We start from the raw sequence: 20,594 nt of genomic DNA, 5'->3' as shown, positions 1-20,594 counted from the left end.
ATGGGCAAGAATGATAATGCAAATATTTTTATCAAGTCTATTAGTTAAAACCATAAAAGATTGATTTTAACAGGAAACCAATAGGCTGGATAATCTGAGATTATTAGATAAATTAATTTGCATAAATATTCTGAGGAATATGTTTAAAATGAATTTAATTTTCATAAAATAGATTTTTAGCACTTAAATATAATCAGAATTACTTTAGAGGATTAATGGAGTGTTGATTAATATCCTGAAGGCTTTTTTAATAAGAAGGATGGTATAATATATGTTCTTGATTCTGATGACCTATATTCAATTAATCAAGCAATTTACACAATTAATTAAATTTTATAAGTTAATTTTGATGCATAAATTCCAGTGTTAATATTATTAACAGCAAAAGACTTACAACTAATAAATATTTATCAAATTAAATTACATTTAAATGAATTTATCCTCAATAGAGCTAGTGAAATTCACATTTAAAAATACTCTTAAAAAACAGGGGATGGTATTTCTGAAGCATTTGAGTGGCTAAATTATGCCTGCAACAAATATTGTTCTTGATTTTATCAAATCTTACTATTTCAATTCATAATTAATTAAAAAACTTATTTTACAGATTCTCTTTAGAAAATCATTATATTTTAAATAATATATTTTTATTTTTATAAAAATGTTTGCTTTGTATTATTAAAAGTTAAGTTAAAAAAGATTTTTTTATTTTAATAAGGATAATAAATTTGCTACTTAATTAAAGCGTTAATTTTAACTTATCAATATTTTTCGTAATTTATTCATAGGAATTATATCAATTAAAAAAGTGAAATATAAATATGTATATAAACACTTATAATTTTAATAAGATATAAATACCATAATTCCTCATTAATTATCACCAAAATAAGTTTCCACTCATTTCTCTAAAAAACTATTAATTATTTTACAGTTATTTCCTTAATAAAATTTGTAAGATTTTAAACGAATTCAATGTTTAAGATAATTTTTATTAAAAAATATTAAGGGTTCTAAAATCATTATTAATTTTCAGTGTTAAGAATATTTTCAAAGATATCTCTTGAGGTACATCAAATTTACTAAGAGGCAGTACAATATTGGTATTCTTTACCATTATTGATCATAAATTTATTATAAATTTCAGCAATCAGAAATGGTATATAAAAAGTTGAAAAAATAAAATTTAGTATTTTTTTAATAATTAATCACAAATGTAAAATATTCAATAAACTCACATGTTTAACTTAAATTTTTTATTTTTGAACATATTATTAATTTACTATCTTACTTTATTTAATGTTAATTTACTACCAATTTATTTAAAACTATTTTCTTCTAAATCGAGCGATAAAATATCTAAAAATACACACTAATTTAACTCAGAACAAGCTGCCTGTAATCCTTCTAATGTTATCAAATTATAGCCAAAATTCAATTAAATATCTTTCAGAAAATTTAATTATTTAAAAGATTAACATATTAAAATAAAATTTTTATCATCAATTTAGTTATTACTCATTGAAACTAATATTTATTCAATATCTTGTAATGATTAGAAAACCCTTGCAAATGTTATAAGTACAGTTTCTGTCATTTAAGTTTTGCAAAATCTCAATTATAGGTTTTTTATACAATGACTTTCACTAAATGAGTAGCATAAATTTAGTAAATAGCTTTCTTGCAAATAAGTATTGTTAAATATTAAGCTTAGTGTATGTAAATTCTAAAGCTTTATAATTTCACAAACTCCCAAAAATCCTTTATCTGTAATTTTGTTTCCAGTAAAATCTAATTCAGCTATCTTTAAATCCTCAGAGTGTTTAACCTATTTAAAAATCTCTAAACCTTGGCCAGAGATATTATTTTTGATAAAGCTTAATTGAAGAGTTTATAAACCTTTATTATTTGTTATAATATTTTAAAATTGTTACAGACTTTTATCAGTCAGCAAATTTGTTGAAAAATCTAATATAATTTTTTTTAATAAAGTGTAATCTTCTAAAGATTTGCAAAGTACTTCAAAACTTTTATCTGAAATTTAATTCTATGAAAATTTTAAATTTAAACTTTACAAGTTCTTCAGAGAGCCAAGACACTCTGATAAAACCAATAAAGCTCCATCTTCAGCATTATTATTTTCAAATCCAAACTAAAATTCTAGTAAATTATAAGACCACCATCTAAATGCTTCTGGCATTCCATGTAAAATTTTGTTTGTAATTTAAGTTTAGCTCAAATTAAGATTGAGGCTTTTCATTTTTCTACTTTGCACTAATGCTTCCCACATATTTCCAAGGTTATCAATCATCTAATTTTCGAGTGCAATTTACATGCTTTCTAGAGATTTATCCAAAATTATTTACTAAATTTAATCGTTTTTTAATTTAATTTCAATTAATACTTAATCTCCATGATATTTTATTACTATTTTATTTTTATGTCTAAAGTTTTTTGGGATTAACGGCTAACTTTATCCTTATTCATTGTTTTGAACATGCTTTTGAATATCTTTTTTAGAAAAAAATTAGTAAGAAGGAATGATATTAACTATTTATTCTAGGCTTTTTCTTTATTGTGGTTCGTAAAGAAGCATTAATTTAATAATATTATATAGTTCTGATTTTCTATTGATAGGATCAGGATTTATTTCTTCAATTAAAAGTGGCTCCATAAAAGGCTTTTGAAGGTATCTATAGTATTATTAAAAGTTAGATGTAAGTGTGAGGTAGTTATCTATAAGGCAAATAATTAGTCCAACAGAAAAAATATCAGACTCTTTGGAGTATTTGTTTATTTAGTTTTCTTGAATTGTCACTTCTGGTGCTTAAAAACTATTTTCATAGTCTTTTAAAGTAATATTTTAAAAATCTACTTCATCCTCCTATTTGACAGCATGTCTAAAATCGCAGAGCTTCAGAGTAGGATAAAACTAATTATTATCTTCCTAAATGCAAAAGCTTTTTATAGATAAATTTCTAAGTATTATATTTTGTTAGTGAACAAAATTAACAGCATCTAATAATTAACAAACTAAATTAAATTTAATGTCTTTATTTAAACTATTTTCTACCTTTTATACATTCAAAAAATCTACTAAATTGCAACCAATTCTTTCAAATTCAAAAACTAAAAACTATTTGTCTTGAAATGAAAGTTAAAAATCACCAATAAATTCTTAAATCCTTGGCATTTAAATTTATTAAATAATTTGTTTTTTAAAATCCAATTCTTCTATTTTATCTTAAATTAAAAATATTTCAAGTATAATTTGTTTTTTCTTTTTACAGTTTCTGCAGCCAAATGTTAATTTAGTTTCATTAAAATTAATAAGTTCTAAATATCCTCTATATTCATTCTTTTTATATAATTCCTGCACAATTAGTTTAAAGTCATCTGATGAAATATTTTCTCTTTAAAGTTAGATTTTGAATATATTCAAAAAAGTGTCAACTTGGTTTTCTAAGACTAAAGAATGTATTGGTGGAATCTATTTTTGATAAGTCTACATTTTTAAGAGTTCTTGTAAAATTTCGGAAGCTGAAGGCCTTTGACTATGGTCTGGCAATAAACAAAGCTAAGCTAAAATATATAAATTGGAAGATTTATCAGAATAAAACTTATGTAAACTGTCAAAGATTCCATTTTAATAATCTTAAACTGTTATACTATCAATATCGAATGCAATTAGATTATCCAACTCCAATATTATCAATCCAATACAGAAAATGTCTAACTATTTCCCCCATTTCTCATTATGATATTGAGTAATTTCTTTATATTTTTAGTTACAAGATAGGTTAGACTTTTCTTAAAATTTGAAATAGTAATAAGTCTACCCAAAATTTAAAACTTTTAAAACAATTTGTTAATTTTCACCTTCTGCATGATTAACTGAAAGTAGTAAATTGAATGGATTTAGACATCCAATTATAATATCTTTTTAATGAAGAGAATTAACAGCATCTAACAACTATATGGCTAAATTCTCTTTTTACTATTATGATAAATTTTTTTTTTCTAGTTTTAGTTTTTAAATATACTCTTTCAAATTAAATTCATTGTATTCCATTGCTAACACGAAAAAAACTTTCTCGTTGAATCCATTTTAATTATTGATGTTTTATGTTTCATTATTAGATTCATCAAATAAATAAAATTTACATGGTTTTTTAACAAAGCATTGGTTTTAATAAAATATTTAGCCTAATTAATACTCTTCTTTTAATAATGTTTCTAAGCTTAAAGTGTTAACTTTATTTTTATTTTTAAGATATGCAATCTTAATTACTTAAAATTATTCTTATTTAGAATTATATACTTTTAGAGTAATAGTATTATTGCAACTTCGCAAGTAAGAAAAGTCTTTAAAATGAGGATGCTAAGCTTGCATTAAATTCAAAAATGTATAAATCTCTTTGCTTTTTATTTAGCATTCATCGCTGACAAATTTGCTGATATGCTAACCAGCTTTCTATTGAGTCATTGTAATTAAAAGTTCTACTTATTAAAACTAAAGTTAATATATTTATTTTAAATTGATTACAATAAATATAGAAATAAATTTTAATATATAAAGTTATTATCATAATTAATATTTTTTTGATCTAACAAAAACTTTTAAAAATATTTTTATATAATTTTATATAAAAATATTAAAATATTTGTAATTTTTTTATAATTTTTATATAATTATAAGCATAAACACATGGTATATTTAAAGAAAAGAGTGAAATTTTATTTTGAATAATATATTTTGATTATATAAATATTATTAATTGAAAAGTTATTTTGTGGATAGAGAGAATCAATCAATCAAATAATTCTGATCTTTGTCTGCACTCATGACAAAACCAATCTTCTAAAGGTACTTAGTCATCAAGCAACTCATCATCACAATACGTGTGACATATTCTAAACCCACAGTGGTCACAAATTATTAGTTTATTTTCATCTTAATTGGTCTCACAAATGTAGCATACTTCATCGAGGCCATCATCATCCAAAAATGAATCAACCTAAATTTATTGAATTTTTTTAATTAAATAAATTGTAATATATGCTTGAATTAATTCAGTCTAAATTTATACTAACTTTACTAATTTTAATATTAAATAGGTTTTTTATAATTCATCTTTTTGATGATTTAACTACGAATAAATTAGAATTAATATAAAATACCTCTTCCCAATAAAATTCATCATCATCATTTATCCTTTGTTTTTTTGGTTCTACAGTTATTACTTCTTAATAATCTAAATCATTATAATTCTTTTTTTATATTTTGCTGAATTCTGCTCTGCACATAGGACACAAATTAGTTACTTCAGACCACTGTAGAATGCAATCAATGCAAAATTCATGCTAACATTAAACAACTCCATATATACTATCTTCTGGTATTCCCAAACAAATTGCACAATTTTTGAGTTGCTATGACATTAGATTTTACTTTTAAGTTAACGATTCGTTCTTTCCTTCTGATTTTCTTTTATTTTTTACCAATTTTTTTAACTTCTTAGACTCTTCTTACTTTGTTTTATTTATGCAAGTCTAATTCCTTTCATCTTTCATTTCATTCTTATTATTAGAATTTCTCATTCTTTTATTTTAATTTAATGATTCCTACCTCTAGAAAATTTGTTTTTGAAAGGATTCATGAAGAATATTAGTAGACCTTGTTAGTCTTCTCTTCGATGAAGGATTTTAAATTATATTATTTAGATCTATTTATTTATTTAAATTTTTGAAGGTACATGATTAATTACTATTCTGATTAAAGTTCTACTACTTTGCACTTGATGAATCTATTATTCGAGCTCTATATTTTCCTTTTCTTTTTTATTCAAAGTTGTTTGGTGTTTCATAAATTTTGTTTTCTTAATTCATATTTTTAAAACCAAAATATTCTTAATTATCATCAAAAACATTTTTATGTGATTTGTCTTTATGATCACTAAAATCAAAATCATTATTATTTAGTTGTTATTTATTTGTTTAATTATATTTAGTCTTATTTACAACCTAGCCATACTCTTGTTCTACACTCATTTCTCTCTTTTTTGGCACATTTTTAATTTCACTTATTTAATTATCTTATATTTAATTTTTTTCAAAACTAAAAGGATTCCTTCTTGTATATTCTATTGATTCATAAAGACTCTTTTATTCTTAGTTTTTACTTTTGCTATTATGATTACTAAAAATTTCTTTTTAAGTAATTGTAAAAGGTCCAAAAATAGGCTTTCTTTCACTCTCATATACTTGATTTTGCTGTTTTTAAGAGTTGTGAGAGTTCAAGCTGTAGCTTGATTTAACTATATTATACTCATCTAAATTATTTCCATATGAATGCTGACTTTTTTGGTCACTTATTTGATTTAAAAATTCATTTTCTTTTTCTTACACATCACTCAAAATATGTTTTTTTTTGTAAAAAGATGGAGAAGAAAAATCTACATTCTCATATACTTTATATTTTGCAGTGAAAATATTCAAATCAGTATTAAACCCTTCAATATCTCTTTAGCTCATGCAATATTATTCACATTTGCTTTCTTCTTAATTTTTATCAAACTTATTATTACTGGGAAGTGGATTAGACTAAAATGAAAATCCTTAATCTTGCTATGATCTTTAGTTTCTTAACTAACGCATTAGCTAAAATAAAATATATTTTTAGTATATTATTTAAATATAAAGTTTCTTCTGAATTGATAATTGAGAAAGTCAGTAAATACGCAGCTATTTAAAGTACTAAAAATTGATGAATATCAAATTAAATTTCTAATTTAAATATTTTTAAATTGAATTAGTGAAACAAAAACTCAAAATTTAATTTTTAATACCGCGAAGTGATAATAATTAATCAATTAAATAATATCTTCTATGTAATAAATTTCTTTGGCTTAACATTTCTATTAAAAATAGATAAATGGTTAATTTAACGATAAATTAATGCTTACATAATAAAAAATTTGAAATAAGAAAATTATAATACTTTTGATCCTTCATTAAAATATTTTCTATAATAAAAAATTTTATTGATTTATTAAAAGAGAGCAAGTGATTGATTCGCTTCAATATAGAGAGATCATTAAACCTAAGTAAAAATCAGTAAAAATTAATTTACACTATTAATTGCTAATGAGAGAATACATCTTTTTATTTTATTTTATTTTTTTTCCCAATTTAATTATTATTAAAAATATTAATAAATAAAAAAGGTAAAATATTTTTTTGCAAAATATATAGTTAAATAGGAACTCTACCTCTACAAGAAATTTAAGGTATTTTTTACCAGACACCACTCTTTAAAATTTGCATAATTTTTTCAAAATTTATTATGTAAAAAAACTTGGTAATTATTTGTTTTTTAAATATTTAATATTTCTTTTCAAAAATGATTAATCCTTAAAAAAAATATTATAAAATATAAATCTATTTGTTTTATAAAATTTAATATTTGAAATTAGATATTCAAATTAAAAAATAGAAAAGCAAGGATTTAAAATAATATTATTTATTCGACTATTCTACTTTAGAGTAAATTTAATTATTAAATTCTTAAGCTTCCATATCCACATAAATTTAAAATCTGGAAGTTCTATTTAAATTTTATTTTATTTAACTATTGATATAATTATAAAATAATATATAGATAGATATGTTGATAGATAGATAGGTCGATTTATATATTAGTAATTAAAATAATAAATAAATAAATAAATAAATAAATAGAATAAATTGTATAAATTAATAAGTAGATAATAAAAAGAAAGATAGAGTAGTATTTATTAATAATATTCAAAAAATAATACATAGGTAAAATTGTATGATAAAAGAATTATAAGTTGTAAAGAAGGTAATAAAATATAATAAAAAAATTAATATGAAATACCCATAAAAGTAAAAAGTAAATACTAATATAATAATATAAAATATATTTCTTGATATTTTTTGCTTTCACAAAATAAGAGTAGTAAATATTAGTAAAATAAATGAAAATATAATTTTATTGCTCTGCGAAGGTGATACAGTTTATTAAGTTGTGCCATTGTTATTATTATTATTATTGCCACCCGTGTTACTAGAGGTACCTGATGAGCATAGTGATGCACTTACAATAGAACAGTTATTATCATAAAATAATGAATTATTTTAAGTAAAAGTACAGGTGATTTGGTTATTAGTAGTATCTATTACTGTAGACAAAGAAGGAGACATAGCATTGGTAGTAGTATCATAAGTCACACATACAGTTTTCTATATTTAACTAGCAGGAACGTTGTAAACTAGTGTGAATTTAGAGCTTGAAGTTGAAGTGGAATCTAAGAATCTTTTACTACTACTTGTCTTAGTTGCACTTACTGAAAATAGCCCAGCTAAACATGTACTGCTATCAGAACAATACGGATTGGATGCTTAGTTAGTAACAGACATAGAGGCAATAGATCCATCAATCTATGAACCTTATTTAGTTAAATCTAACTGGCTAGAATCTTATTAAAAGCTTGGATCAGCTGTTGATAAATTAGCTAAATTGAAAGAAATTTAGAATACAAAGCCTTTCTTTTTCTTTTCAGCAACAAATTAATATTCATTAGTTCCTAAAACTAACTTATTTGCATCTGAATTTTCACTGCTAGACGATGAACTATCGATTTTAGAAAGGAATAAAGCTCCAATATTTTAAATATTCTCAACTAGTTAAATTTTTTGCTATTACTTTTGTGTATCAGTTAAAGTTATACTTGTCTAAGTTTGTTGAATAGCTTACTCTATTCCAGCTGAAATACTTTAAATTTATGATTTAATTTATCCTTTCATTTCAGGTGTGATAGCTGATAAATTGGTAAATTGCGATGTCAAAGTAGTTGCTTATACGGATAAATCAGAGGCAGCATTGTCAGAATAAGCTTGGCAAACTATTTTACCTTTATCTAATCTTGCAAAAGTATTTGTGCTGCAGGCCTTGCAAGTATTTGCATTATTTGGATCAATGTATGTTAAAAAGACTGAACAATCATCTATACAAGATTATCCATCACTTGAAATATATTTATTATTTGATTTACATTAACTTGGAGTAATACAACCCAATGATTTGTCAATTACATTTCCTGATTCACAAGAAGTATAACATTTACTGTTATCAGATGATCTTTTAAGATCTGGGTAAACACAGGAACTAACACAATTTTTTCCATTTGCTGAGACGAATTCTCCAGAAGCACAAGAAGCTACACAGGATTAACTGCTGACTTTTAAGAAAGTTCCTGAAGGACATGAATTTAGGCATGATTTTCCATCAGAGCTAACAGCTAGTGGGCAAATTATGCAAACTGTTAAGGGTCCATCGCTGATTTATGCCTCTCCAGAGTTGCAAGCAGAAACACATTGCTTGAAGTCAGAAGATACTAACTACTTGCAATCTGATATGCTATTTAAGCAAGATTAATTAGTACCGTTTGTACTTAAAATCTAACCTGGAAGACAACTGCTCGAACAACTTTATCCATCAGGCTGAGCTATTTTGCTCTTGCATGAAGATTAAGTTACACATTAGAAGATGTCAAGATCATACATTTCTCCTGAGGCGCAATTAGCAGAACAAGATTTGCCATCAGAAGAAAGTTTCTAGGTACATTTACTACACTTAGGTGGTTAACCATTAGTAGAAGTAGCTGGGTATTATCCTTGAGGACAAGATTGTAGACAGAGCTATCCATCAAAAGAAATAACCCCTGTGCATTAAGGTTTAACAGTTGTACAAACTTTATTTTTTAAATCTGTAAACAATCCCTTTGGGCAAAATAACAAGCACATATTATTATAAACTAATTCATTTTAATCACATGCTGTCACACATTAAAACTAATTAATTTAAGTAAGAGGTCTCTAAAATTATCCAGAAGGACATTTGAGAAGACATTAAGTTTAATCAACTGAAATGCTTCCGTTACAATCGTTTATACTTACTAAACAATAGCTTTAAGTAGCATCCATTAAAGTACACGAATTAATGCATTTATTCTATATGGGATCAAAGAAAGTACCTGATGAGCAAGGTTGACATACATTAAATCCTGTAGAGGCATCTTTAACAGGAGATTATCCAGAAGGACAGTTAGGAGTACACCATTGTATACCTTTAGAATCTGTGGATAAATTACCTGAGCAAATAGAAGGATCAATACAGCTTTTAGAGTTTGAATCAGCAACATAGCTTCCACCACACATAGCTAGACATTAAGTTCCATCTGCACTAACAAAAGGTTAAGAGGATGGGCATACTTAACATTATTAGTAGCTTTAATTTGCAACTTGAGGAAGTGGAATCTAACCTTTTGGACAATCCTTTGAGCAAGATGATTTGTCAGCTGATAATCTCATATTGCACTAATTGGTATTCTGCTAGTTACATGTATTAGAAGCAGTGCATGATATACATGTTTTTGGTGAAGTCATAATATTAGGAGTGAATCCAAATCTACATTAGGCTTCACAAGTATTTAACTATGATGTAAAGTAACCAGAGCATTGCGTTGGGTCACTTAAGCAGGATCCAGGTTATCCTGCAGAAGCAGAAGCCACTGATACTAGTGGATATGGGCATTAGCTATAGCAATTACCAGCGCTATCTTTATATTAGCATGGAATGCAAACTTTAATATTTAAATTTGGATCTGTAACAGTAGAGAAATTAGTAGGACATGAAGCATCGCAAGTGAATGTCTACTTATTTAGAACTCCTTTACATTAAGACACGTTATCTAGGCAAACTTTATTTGCTGTATCAGGAACTTAAGAAGGTTAGCAAATAAGAGGAGGAACACATTCATTATATCCTGCAGAATTTGCAACTTAACTCCAATTTGATGGACAAATTGATATACACATATTGAATGATTGAATAATAAATCCTTTGCACTAAGTAGGAGATGTTAAACAGTTTGCAGTGGAGTAGTCTTTATAATTAGGAGGTGAGCAGTTAGATGATGGAAGGTTTAAAATATTTTAGTTTTAAGCTGGAGAACAATTAGGGATGCCAAGGTTTGAGTCTTATCCAGATATCAAAACGCTAGGACATTAAGGAATACATATTAGTAAGATATTAGATTATAAAAGAATGTATTTACACTAATCAGCATATATACATAACCCTGTTAATTAATCACTGATTAGAGGCATTTCGCAGTTCAGACTACCATCATTATTAACTTAAAGACACTACTTTTCACCAGTTTTAGGATCTATAAATTTTTTAAATCCACTTGGACAACTTGGTAAGCATACTCTACTTCTTTTGATTAAGAAACCATTGCATTTTGTACCAGGTTATAAGCAAGTAAAGTCATCTGTGTTTATAGTATTTGGACTTTAACAGCTAGCTGCTGCGCTGCTGCTATAAGTGAAACTCTTTGGTACTATGCATGTAGAGTTGCCTGAAGCATCTTATGCCTACCATGATGATGGACAGAAAGGAATGCAATATTAAACTGCTGCTGAATCTGTTATAATCTATCCTTTACAGTTAGAACTTTGAATACAGTATCCTTATGCTATATCTAAAATATAATTATTTCCACATTATGAGCTTTAACTATTAGAACTCTATTAACAGATATTGTTTCCATTAGAATCTGTTGTTTTATAAAAACCTGTAGGACAATAGGATAAGCACATTGACTAGCTAGCAATACACACTCCATTACATTAAGAGCAGCTAGTGAGGCAACCACCTGTTGTAAAATCTCTTATTGTTGTGCAACTGCTAATAGCTAATTATGAAAAATTAAAATTAGGAGGAACAACACATTACAGAAGATTTAATGTTGGATTGTATGATATAAGCAAACCGCTTGGGCATTAAGGCATACAAACCAAACCACCTCCATTAGGAACTTGGAAATAAAAACCTTTACAATCTTAAGGATTAACGCACTAGCTATGTAATATATCTCTTAATTATCCTTACTAACATTCTCCATTATTTCCACTATTATTGTTATTACCATTTGGATTTGTACAAATTTTATAACCAGTGGAAGAATCTGTACCTTATTAATATCCATTAGGGCAAGCTGAAACACAGTTAAAACCATTAACCAAAAATCCTGTGCATTTTGATTAAGATGGTAAACAATTACCTGTTGAAAAATCTCTTACTTATGGTTAACCGCAATTACTGAGACCAATTTATTATATGTTTACTGTACTTGGAGGTGTACATGTATTTTAACCGCCTGTATTGGTGCTCTTAACGAAAATATTTGGACAATCTGGAATACATAATTACCCTTGCTAACCTTAACCATTAGAAATTGCCAGTAAATAATCTTTACATTAAGAAATGTTTATGCAATTATTTTATAGATAATTTTATACTTAGGTTGAATTGCACTAAGGCCCAAATCCAGATTACTAACATGTTTGCCTTCCAGAACTATCAATATTATAAGAAAAGCCATCAAAGCATGCATTTGTACATTAATTTCTTTAAGGAACAAAAATTTAAGTGCACTTAGATTAATCTGATAAACAATTTAATGTAGTAACATCCCAAACATTGGGAGGATTGCAGTTATTAAAAATTGGAGCAGAAGTTAGAGAATAAGTAGAAGGTGGTTTACAATAATTAACACCTGTATTAGGATCTTTTGAGGAGGTAAATTAGCTTGGACAAACTGGCCAGCAAACTTTATTTCCTGCAGAATCTACCATTACAAATTAATTGCAATCAGTGTCATTAGAAATACAGTGATTCTAACTAAATTAGAGGAATGAAGGTTATTAACAGTTTTCCATTTAATAAACGTAAGGCTAATAACATTCAGCTTACCCATTTTGATTTGTTTGTTATTAATATCCGTTAGGACAGGAATTGACACAGTTATATTCATTAACAAGTAATTTTGAACAGCTTGATTATGAATTTAAGCATCCACCTGTCGTAAAGTCCTTAACAAGGGGTTAGCCACATTTATTAATCTTGTAGTTAAGTATGGTAGATCCAGATGGTGGGTTGCATGTCTTAACATTATTTACAGTATCTTAACCAACTACCCAAGAAGAAGGGCAGTCCGGTATACAGCTAGGAATTTAAGGAGCGTTGTAAATATATTCTTTACAAGAGTTTATGCTTATGCACTGGTTTAGAAGGAAATTTATTGCTTAACCAGACTAACATGATGGACGTCCATGATTGAAGCAAGCTACAGTTCCATTTTAATCCTACTGTATATAATACCCATCTAAGCAAACAGAACTGCACTAATTCCTATCTTTTATAATAAGCTTAGGAGATGTACAATTACTACTATTTGTTAAGCATTAAAAGGTATCTATATCTCCTACACCAGGTGATTAGCAGTTGAAAAATGGTTAATCTTTTAATAACCAAGTTGAGGGTGGTGTGCAGTATGAAACTCCAGATTATGCATCTTAAGTTTATGTAAAACTTGTTAAACTGCAACTAGGCCAACAAACTTTTTATCCATTAGCATCTTTAATAATAAACTCGCTGCAGCTTGTATCATTATTAATGCAATCATTTTATGAAAATCTTAAAAAGCTGGTTCCTTAACAATTAGTCATTTAGTAAACATAAGGCATGTAGCAAGTGTTGTTATTATTTTAATCTTTTCCTTATTAGTATCCATTTGGGCAGGTAGATACACAATTGAATTAGTTAACCAAATATCCTTTGCATTATGAAGCTTGAGTAAAGCAAGCACCACTTACAAAATCTCTGATCAAAGGATTATTGCAATTACTTAAACCAAAGTTACTTAAACTTTTTCCTGAAGGGACAGTGCATGTCTTATAAGTGTTTGTTGAATCCATTCCTGTAGTAAAACCTGTTGGACACTATGGAATGCAAGTTTGGTAATTATTAGCATCAACAATTACCCAATCCTTGCAGTTAGATGGAGAAATACATTAGTTCTAAGCTAAATTCCATATTTATGCTGATTGACATTATGATATATTTCTGAAATAACAGTTAGGTTTATTATTTTAATCAGTTCCAAATATATATCCTTATGGGCATACAGAGACGCATTAATTTCTATCTTAAACCATAATTTGAGTACAGTTAGATGTAGCAGTTAGACATCCCAGACTAGTAACATCTTGTACTTATGGGGGCACACAATTAAATATTTTAGAGTCTTTCAAAGATACTGTAGCTGCTGGTGTACATGTTAAAAATCCATTTTTAGCATCTTAACCAGATGTGAATCCAGAAGGACAAACAGGCCAACAAAGTTTGAACCCGTTTGAATCTGTCATTACGTAATCTTAACAATCAGTGTCATTAGTTATACACTTGTTTGCATTAAAATGTAAATACTAAGGGGCAGTACAGCTAGCCATTTAATAATTATTGCCTCCATTATTGTTATTGTTATTATTATTACATATTTTCAAACCATTTCCCGAATCTACTCCTGAAGTCATATTTGGAGGGCAGGTATTGAAACATGTCCAAAAGTTATAAACCATATAATTAGTGCAGGATGAAGCAGAACTTAAACAGGTGAGAGTTGTTACGTCTCTTACTTATGGGTTTTGACATTCAAAGAAGGAAGATAAAAATATGCTTACTCCTGATGGTGGAGTGCATAGTTTTTGTCCAGATGCAGAAGTTGAAGAGGAATATGTAGACATACAATATGGGGAACATAATCTACCTCCATATTAGTCTTTAATCAAGTAAAATTAGCAATCACTGTCATTTGTTAAGCATTAATTAGAGCTGATATCCAAGTAGGAAGGTGGTTAACATCTTTATTCTGTATTTCCCTAGTTAGGATCATTACATTATGTGATGTTGTGAGTTTAATCAGTGAATTATTAAAAGTTAGCTGGACAAGTTAAAGCACAAGTTCTCTGCTGAGATATAAATTTGTTGGAGCAATTACTTGGTTAATTAAGACAACCAATTGAAGCTATGTCATAAACTTAAGGCGGAGCGCATTAAAAGAATTTCTGAGATAAAAGAGATGTTCCAGAAGGAGGAGTACATAATTTTTATCCAGAAGCAGAGGTTGATGCAGTATAGGTATTTGGACAGGAAGGCCAGCAAACTCTTGCGCCATTTGAATCTTTTATCAAAACGTATGAGCAATCTGAGTCGTTTAATAGACATTAGTTTGAATTAATATCTAAATACAACCCATTTCCGCATTACGCAATTTTATAGGCATAGTTGTCTTAATATTTACATAATTTTGCTGAAGTACTTGGATCAGCGTATTCAATAAATGACTAAGGACATTAAGGAATGCACATCTACCATTCATAAACTATTCTAAATTTACATGAGGTTGCTGTTATGCATCCTAATGTAGTAGCATCTTTTAGTGAGGGTGAAGGGCAGTTAAAGTAAGGTTATTTGAGTATATTATATCCACTAGGAGCTGTGCAAATTTTACTTCCAGAAGTGGTGGTTGATTGAGTGAAACCAGAAGGGCAAAATAACCAGCATACTTGATTGTTAAATGAGTCTTGTAAGAGATAGTTTTAGCAAGAAGAGGAAGAAGATAGACACCAACCAGAATATAAGTCATACACTGATGGAGATTAGCAATTACCAAGTTAAAATCTCCAACAAAATCCAATGTTTTTTTATTAGTTATATTAAGCATATAGTTATTAAGCAGGGCAAGAGAATACACACATATTATTTTCATAGTTCATCAAGTATTAGCATTGAGTATCAGCTGTGAGACATCCAAATGAAGTGGCATCATAGTAATTTGGAAAACTGCAGTTAAAGAAAGGTTATTTTGCAAAAACAAAACCAATAGGAGCGATGCATGCCTGTGAAGTTCCAGAAGTTTGGATTTACCATCCTGCAAGTGTAGGACATGAAGGCCAACAAACTTTTTATCCAGTAGAATCTATCAGAACAAAATTTTTGCAACTGCTTTAAGATTAAAGACAAGAATTTGAGTTGAGATCATATACTTAAGTTGAAGAGCATGATGGAATTGAGAATAAATAATTATATTATTAATTATAATATAAGCAATATGAAAATGAAGGAGTTTATTAAATGCTGGCACCAACAGGACAAGAAGGTAGACAAGCTCTATTGTCTTCGCTGTAGAAGGAGGTACATTGTGATCTACTGGTATAACAAGAGAGAGTTAGGACATCTCTGACTCCTTATTAGCATTATGTAAAAACGTGATTAACCCAAGAGAATGTAGAGCTAGAAGTACATATGTTTGAATTTGATCCTGTTCCTTATGTAAAGCCATTAGGACAAACAGGGAGGCAACTAGAAAGACCATTAGAATCATTGACCAAAAAACCTTAGCAATCTGTAGCCTTGCTTAAGCAACTAAAATTTGCACCTATCGAGAGAATTTATGTGGTGGGGTCGCAGTATAATAACTTTTTATTACATTAATTTTAGGAATTAACTACACTAGGTATATATCCAAGATCGCAGCTATTTTAGCACTGATTTAGCTCAGGATTGTAAAATCTATTGCTGGCGCATGCTGACACATCAGTGAGGCAAGTGTTGTTATCGTAATCAAGGACTTAGGGAGAGTTACAGGTTAGCGAGTATGCTATTCCTATAAGAGTGAGTAAAATTAGTACTTTTTTAAGTTTCATAGGTTTGTTTTATTTTTTTGATTATTATTTTTTTATACAAAATAGGTTTTAGAATTACTTTTTTATACACGTTAATTAAGGTTGAATGTAGAATTCAATATCTATCATTAATTTACCTAAAATTAGATTTAAAGTAGAAGAATAAATAGAGCATTTATTGGTAGATTTTACAATCCCTTGAAAAGTTTTTAAATTAAAAAACTAGAGATCCTCAAGTTTTATTTCTAATAATTTATATATTTTATTCACCCACAGAACTGAAAAAAAAAACTTTACTGTAACTTGTAAAATAAGATAATTTATTAATAATTAAGCATTACCTTAAGACAAATATAAATAAAAAAAGATCTAAAGAGAAATAATATTATAGAAACGAATACTTAGCTCAATAAAAAGCTGAATTTTTTGTTTGTTAATATGAAATTATTATAGCTTAACAAAATCTGAGTATGTTTTAGTTAGTTTGAAAATTGATCAAATCTTTGAGAAGAGGATCAAAATTTAAGTTTAGAGTTACATAGGGAAAATAAATAAATAATTAATAAAACTAAAAGTTCTTAAAATCCCATAAATTAATCTAATTTTCTTTCCAGCTAGCCAATTTTTATTTTAAATTTTTCTGATTAATTATAGAAGGGAAAGTCTTTACTTTTATTGAATAATTTTATTTAAATGAGTAAACATGGAATATAAGTATTAATTTACTCTAAACTAAAATAAATTAGCTAAAATATTTTTTTAAATAAATAAAAACTTCAGGAATTTTGAGGAAATTACTTTCATTTAAAAATAAAACATAAGTAATTTCATTGAAAAAGTATATTTGCTACCTATAAATTATCTATGATGTACTGATCCTACTTTATTCTGTTTCAAAAAGAATTATAGCAGCTATTATATTAAAAAACTAAGATATTAATTATAGAAGAATAAAAAATGTTATAAAAAATATGATTATTTCTTTGGAGTTCTAATAAAAATTCACACAAATTAAAACTTTTATGAAAAATAAAGTATTTGAGGGTTCTCAAATTTATTTTTTAAATATTTTATAGTATTAAATGATATTTTATTGTAAGCTCTTTAAATTTCTATTAGGGAGAGAACAAAAGTTGCATATGTCGCAAAACCAAAAGAAAATAAACTCTTCAATCGAATTTAGTTATATTTTATTTTCAAGTTATTGATTTTAACAGTTTAATTATATTCAGGTCATAAACATAATTAACTTACTATGTAACAAAATCAATTTTTTTATCATTTAAAAAGCATTCAGTGTTATTTTTAATTAAATTATTGAATTTAAAAAAACCTTGAAATTATAATAGATAGTTTTCTATTTACAATTATCGTTATTGAGCTATTTTTTGATTTTTCTTTTTTGTGTGATCAACTTTTTAAATGTAGAACATTTTGAACAATTTGATTGTGCACAAAACCTGAAAAAATTAATTATAGTGGTTTAAAAGTCAAATAAATTAATCTACATGGATAGCATCTATTAAAAAATTTCTATTGCTAAATTGACACGCTTTGACTTAAATATATGAGATAAAGAGATCAAAAATATTTATTTTACAAATTTTTTCATATTTTTTTGTTTTTTTTGTTGTTGATACTTTATGATTCAGTTATAACTTTTAAAAGTAAAAATCATAACGTAACTTATTTAGAAGTAGAAAAATATAGATATTGTATTTTAATATTTTATTAGATTTCTAAAAGTATTTTTATTTTTCTATATAAATTATCTATTCTATCTAAATTTCATAAACTTTAAAATATTAGCAATGATCTACTACCTCATCTGAAATAGCTTAAACTTTTTTTGTTTTCATTTAAAATATAGAATAAAAATAATAACAAACTACTTTAATATTTATTTTAATAAAATTGTTTAATACTAAATATTTATTCTTATTTAGTCCAATTTAAGAATAAATCAAAGTATTTTTAAGATAAATAAACTAAATGTACTAAAAATTAATAATTTTAAATATAGTATCTTCAATAAGCATAATAAACCACAAAAATTAATGTGTAAAATTAATATATATAGAAAGCATAAGATTATGCGTTAATATTTCAATAAGAAGTTCACAATAATCAATTTAATGCATATAATTAAATCAACCTAATATTTGGTAATAAGGGGATGTTGGATTATCTTTCTGGCTTTCTTTTATATTAGATATAATATAATTCCATTGATAGAAATTAAAAAAGCGTCTTTATTTTAATATTTTAATTGTAATAATGATCTTATTTAACATTTTTTAAATATGATTATTTACAATTTGGCATAAAAATAATAAATAAATTGCTCATTTTTAAAATTTAATTACTACCATTTTATTGTTTATTGAGGTTTTTATGTTTTGGTATCATTCTTTAATTGACTGTAATATTTTAAGAGAGATGTATTTACTATCCGATTGTATGTAAAATTAAAGCAATTTCCTTTCTTATATTGAGTTTCATTTAAAATTTTAATTAGTACCTAATCCACTAAAAAAAATAGAGTCTTGCTTGATTAATAATTGTAACAAAAGTTAATAAAAAAGAATTTTATCAATAATTTCTAAACTAAAAAATTATTTTCTTACACTTTATATAATAATATAATTGATTATTTAAATATTTTAAAATTATTTTGAAACTTTTATCAAATTATTTTGTAACTAAAAAGTATTTTTTAATTTTAAAATAAATTGTTTCTCAATCCATTAAATAGAAATATTAAATTTCCGATAAAAATCCTTCAATCAAAATGGCTAGAGTAAAAAAAAGTGATAATTCTGTATTTTTTCTTAAATAGAATAAATCATTTTAATAGATTCAAATTTATTTGTAAAGTTATAAACATCTTTGAATTGCTAAATTTTGATATTTTGTTTTAAGCGAATTTAATTTGATAAGTTTTTTCTATGTGTTTTATACTAGTGCTTGTTTTAATTAATTAATAATGAGTTTTTAAATAAGAAAATTTACCTCAAATAAATTTCTTTTAAGTAATCATATTTAAATTTTCTAATTTTTAATATATTTTCTCTTCATTAATGTAAAATCAGTCACATAACTAATATATTTACTTTAGGAAATTAGATATCTCTCCTCCAAATATTGTAAAACACAATAAATTTTTAAACTTTAGATGATCAATTGATTTTACTTAAAAATAACTATTCGAAGACGTAAATATTATTTTTCTAAAAAGTGATCTACAATAGTAATTCAATTTTCAAAATCATCACTCCAACTGTCAAAAAAAAAATTTTATCTAATTTTCTTCATATTTCATAATAATAAATGAAATCTAAAATAATACTAAAAAATTGATATGAATATTTCTTTAAAACAGTATTTCTTGCAATAATAGCTTCTAATAAGCATAAATTCAATTTTTTAGTATAATGTAAGCTTTCTATAAAATAGCAATCATTTCTATTATTGATGAATATTAATTAAATTAGAAATAAATAGTTTGGAATTTATCTTAGATATTATAGTCAAGCTAAAATATATGTGTTTATTATTCAAAAACTGAATTCTCTATTAAATATGATCTCAAAATATAACCATCTATTAGTTGTAGATATTACCACTAATAAAAATAATCTATTTTTTTTGAGGGTTCGACTGAATATGTTTTTTTTTTTTTTAAATTTACCTAACACCTAAAGCCGAATGTAATAAATCATATGGTAAAAACAAAATACTCCCTCGTTCCCTGGTTATTTTTTGATAAGAAGATATTTATTATTCAAAATTAATATCATATATTTAACATATTTATTGTTTGACTTAAAATATTTAAGGTTTGCTGCAGGAGTTTCTTATCTATTATGCGTCACTCAAAATAAAAATAATATGAAACGGGTCAATCAAAAGATAATAATATTATATTTTATAAAATTTATTTAAAATCTGAGTAAAATCAAAAGAAATGTTTAAAA

General features: G+C 25.8%; 4 protein-coding genes across 4 annotated transcripts; 1 reads left to right on the top strand and 3 right to left on the bottom strand. All coding sequences in view use genetic code 6, as the record gives it.

The window, feature by feature from the left end:
* On the top strand, positions 1-552 carry TTHERM_00106930 (ADP-ribosylation factor-like protein; the record flags this gene model as incomplete). Its single annotated transcript, XM_001012337.1, has 1 exon — positions 1-552. The coding sequence occupies one exon, from the start codon at positions 1-3 to the stop codon at positions 550-552; it is 552 nt and encodes a 183-aa protein (XP_001012337.1).
* Positions 553-1,814: 1,262 nt separating this feature from the next.
* Positions 1,815-4,486, bottom strand: TTHERM_00106920 (kinase domain protein; the record flags this gene model as incomplete). The annotated part of the gene is made up of 2 exons (XM_001012336.2): positions 1,815-1,899; positions 2,076-4,486. 2 exons carry the CDS (start codon positions 4,484-4,486, stop codon positions 1,815-1,817), a joined length of 2,496 nt encoding a protein of 831 aa, XP_001012336.2.
* A 325-nt stretch (positions 4,487-4,811) lies between these two features.
* TTHERM_00106910 (C3HC4 type (RING finger) zinc finger protein) lies at positions 4,812-6,657 on the bottom strand (the record flags this gene model as incomplete). Its single annotated transcript, XM_001012335.3, has 2 exons — positions 4,812-5,018; positions 5,182-6,657. 2 exons carry the CDS (start codon positions 6,655-6,657, stop codon positions 4,812-4,814), a joined length of 1,683 nt encoding a protein of 560 aa, XP_001012335.2.
* Positions 6,658-7,965: 1,308 nt separating this feature from the next.
* TTHERM_00106900 (hypothetical protein) lies at positions 7,966-16,638 on the bottom strand (the record flags this gene model as incomplete). The annotated part of the gene is made up of 1 exon (XM_001012334.1): positions 7,966-16,638. One exon carries the CDS (start codon positions 16,636-16,638, stop codon positions 7,966-7,968), a length of 8,673 nt encoding a protein of 2,890 aa, XP_001012334.1.
* Between the last annotated feature and the right edge of the window lie 3,956 nt (positions 16,639-20,594).

This window comes from Tetrahymena thermophila (genome assembly GCF_000189635.1).
Source record: "Tetrahymena thermophila SB210 genomic scaffold scf_8254716, whole genome shotgun sequence".
Classification (NCBI taxonomy): domain Eukaryota; phylum Ciliophora; class Oligohymenophorea; order Hymenostomatida; family Tetrahymenidae; genus Tetrahymena; species Tetrahymena thermophila.
The sequence above is the reverse complement of the archived record's forward strand: the minus strand, read 5'-3'. Positions and strand labels throughout refer to the sequence as shown.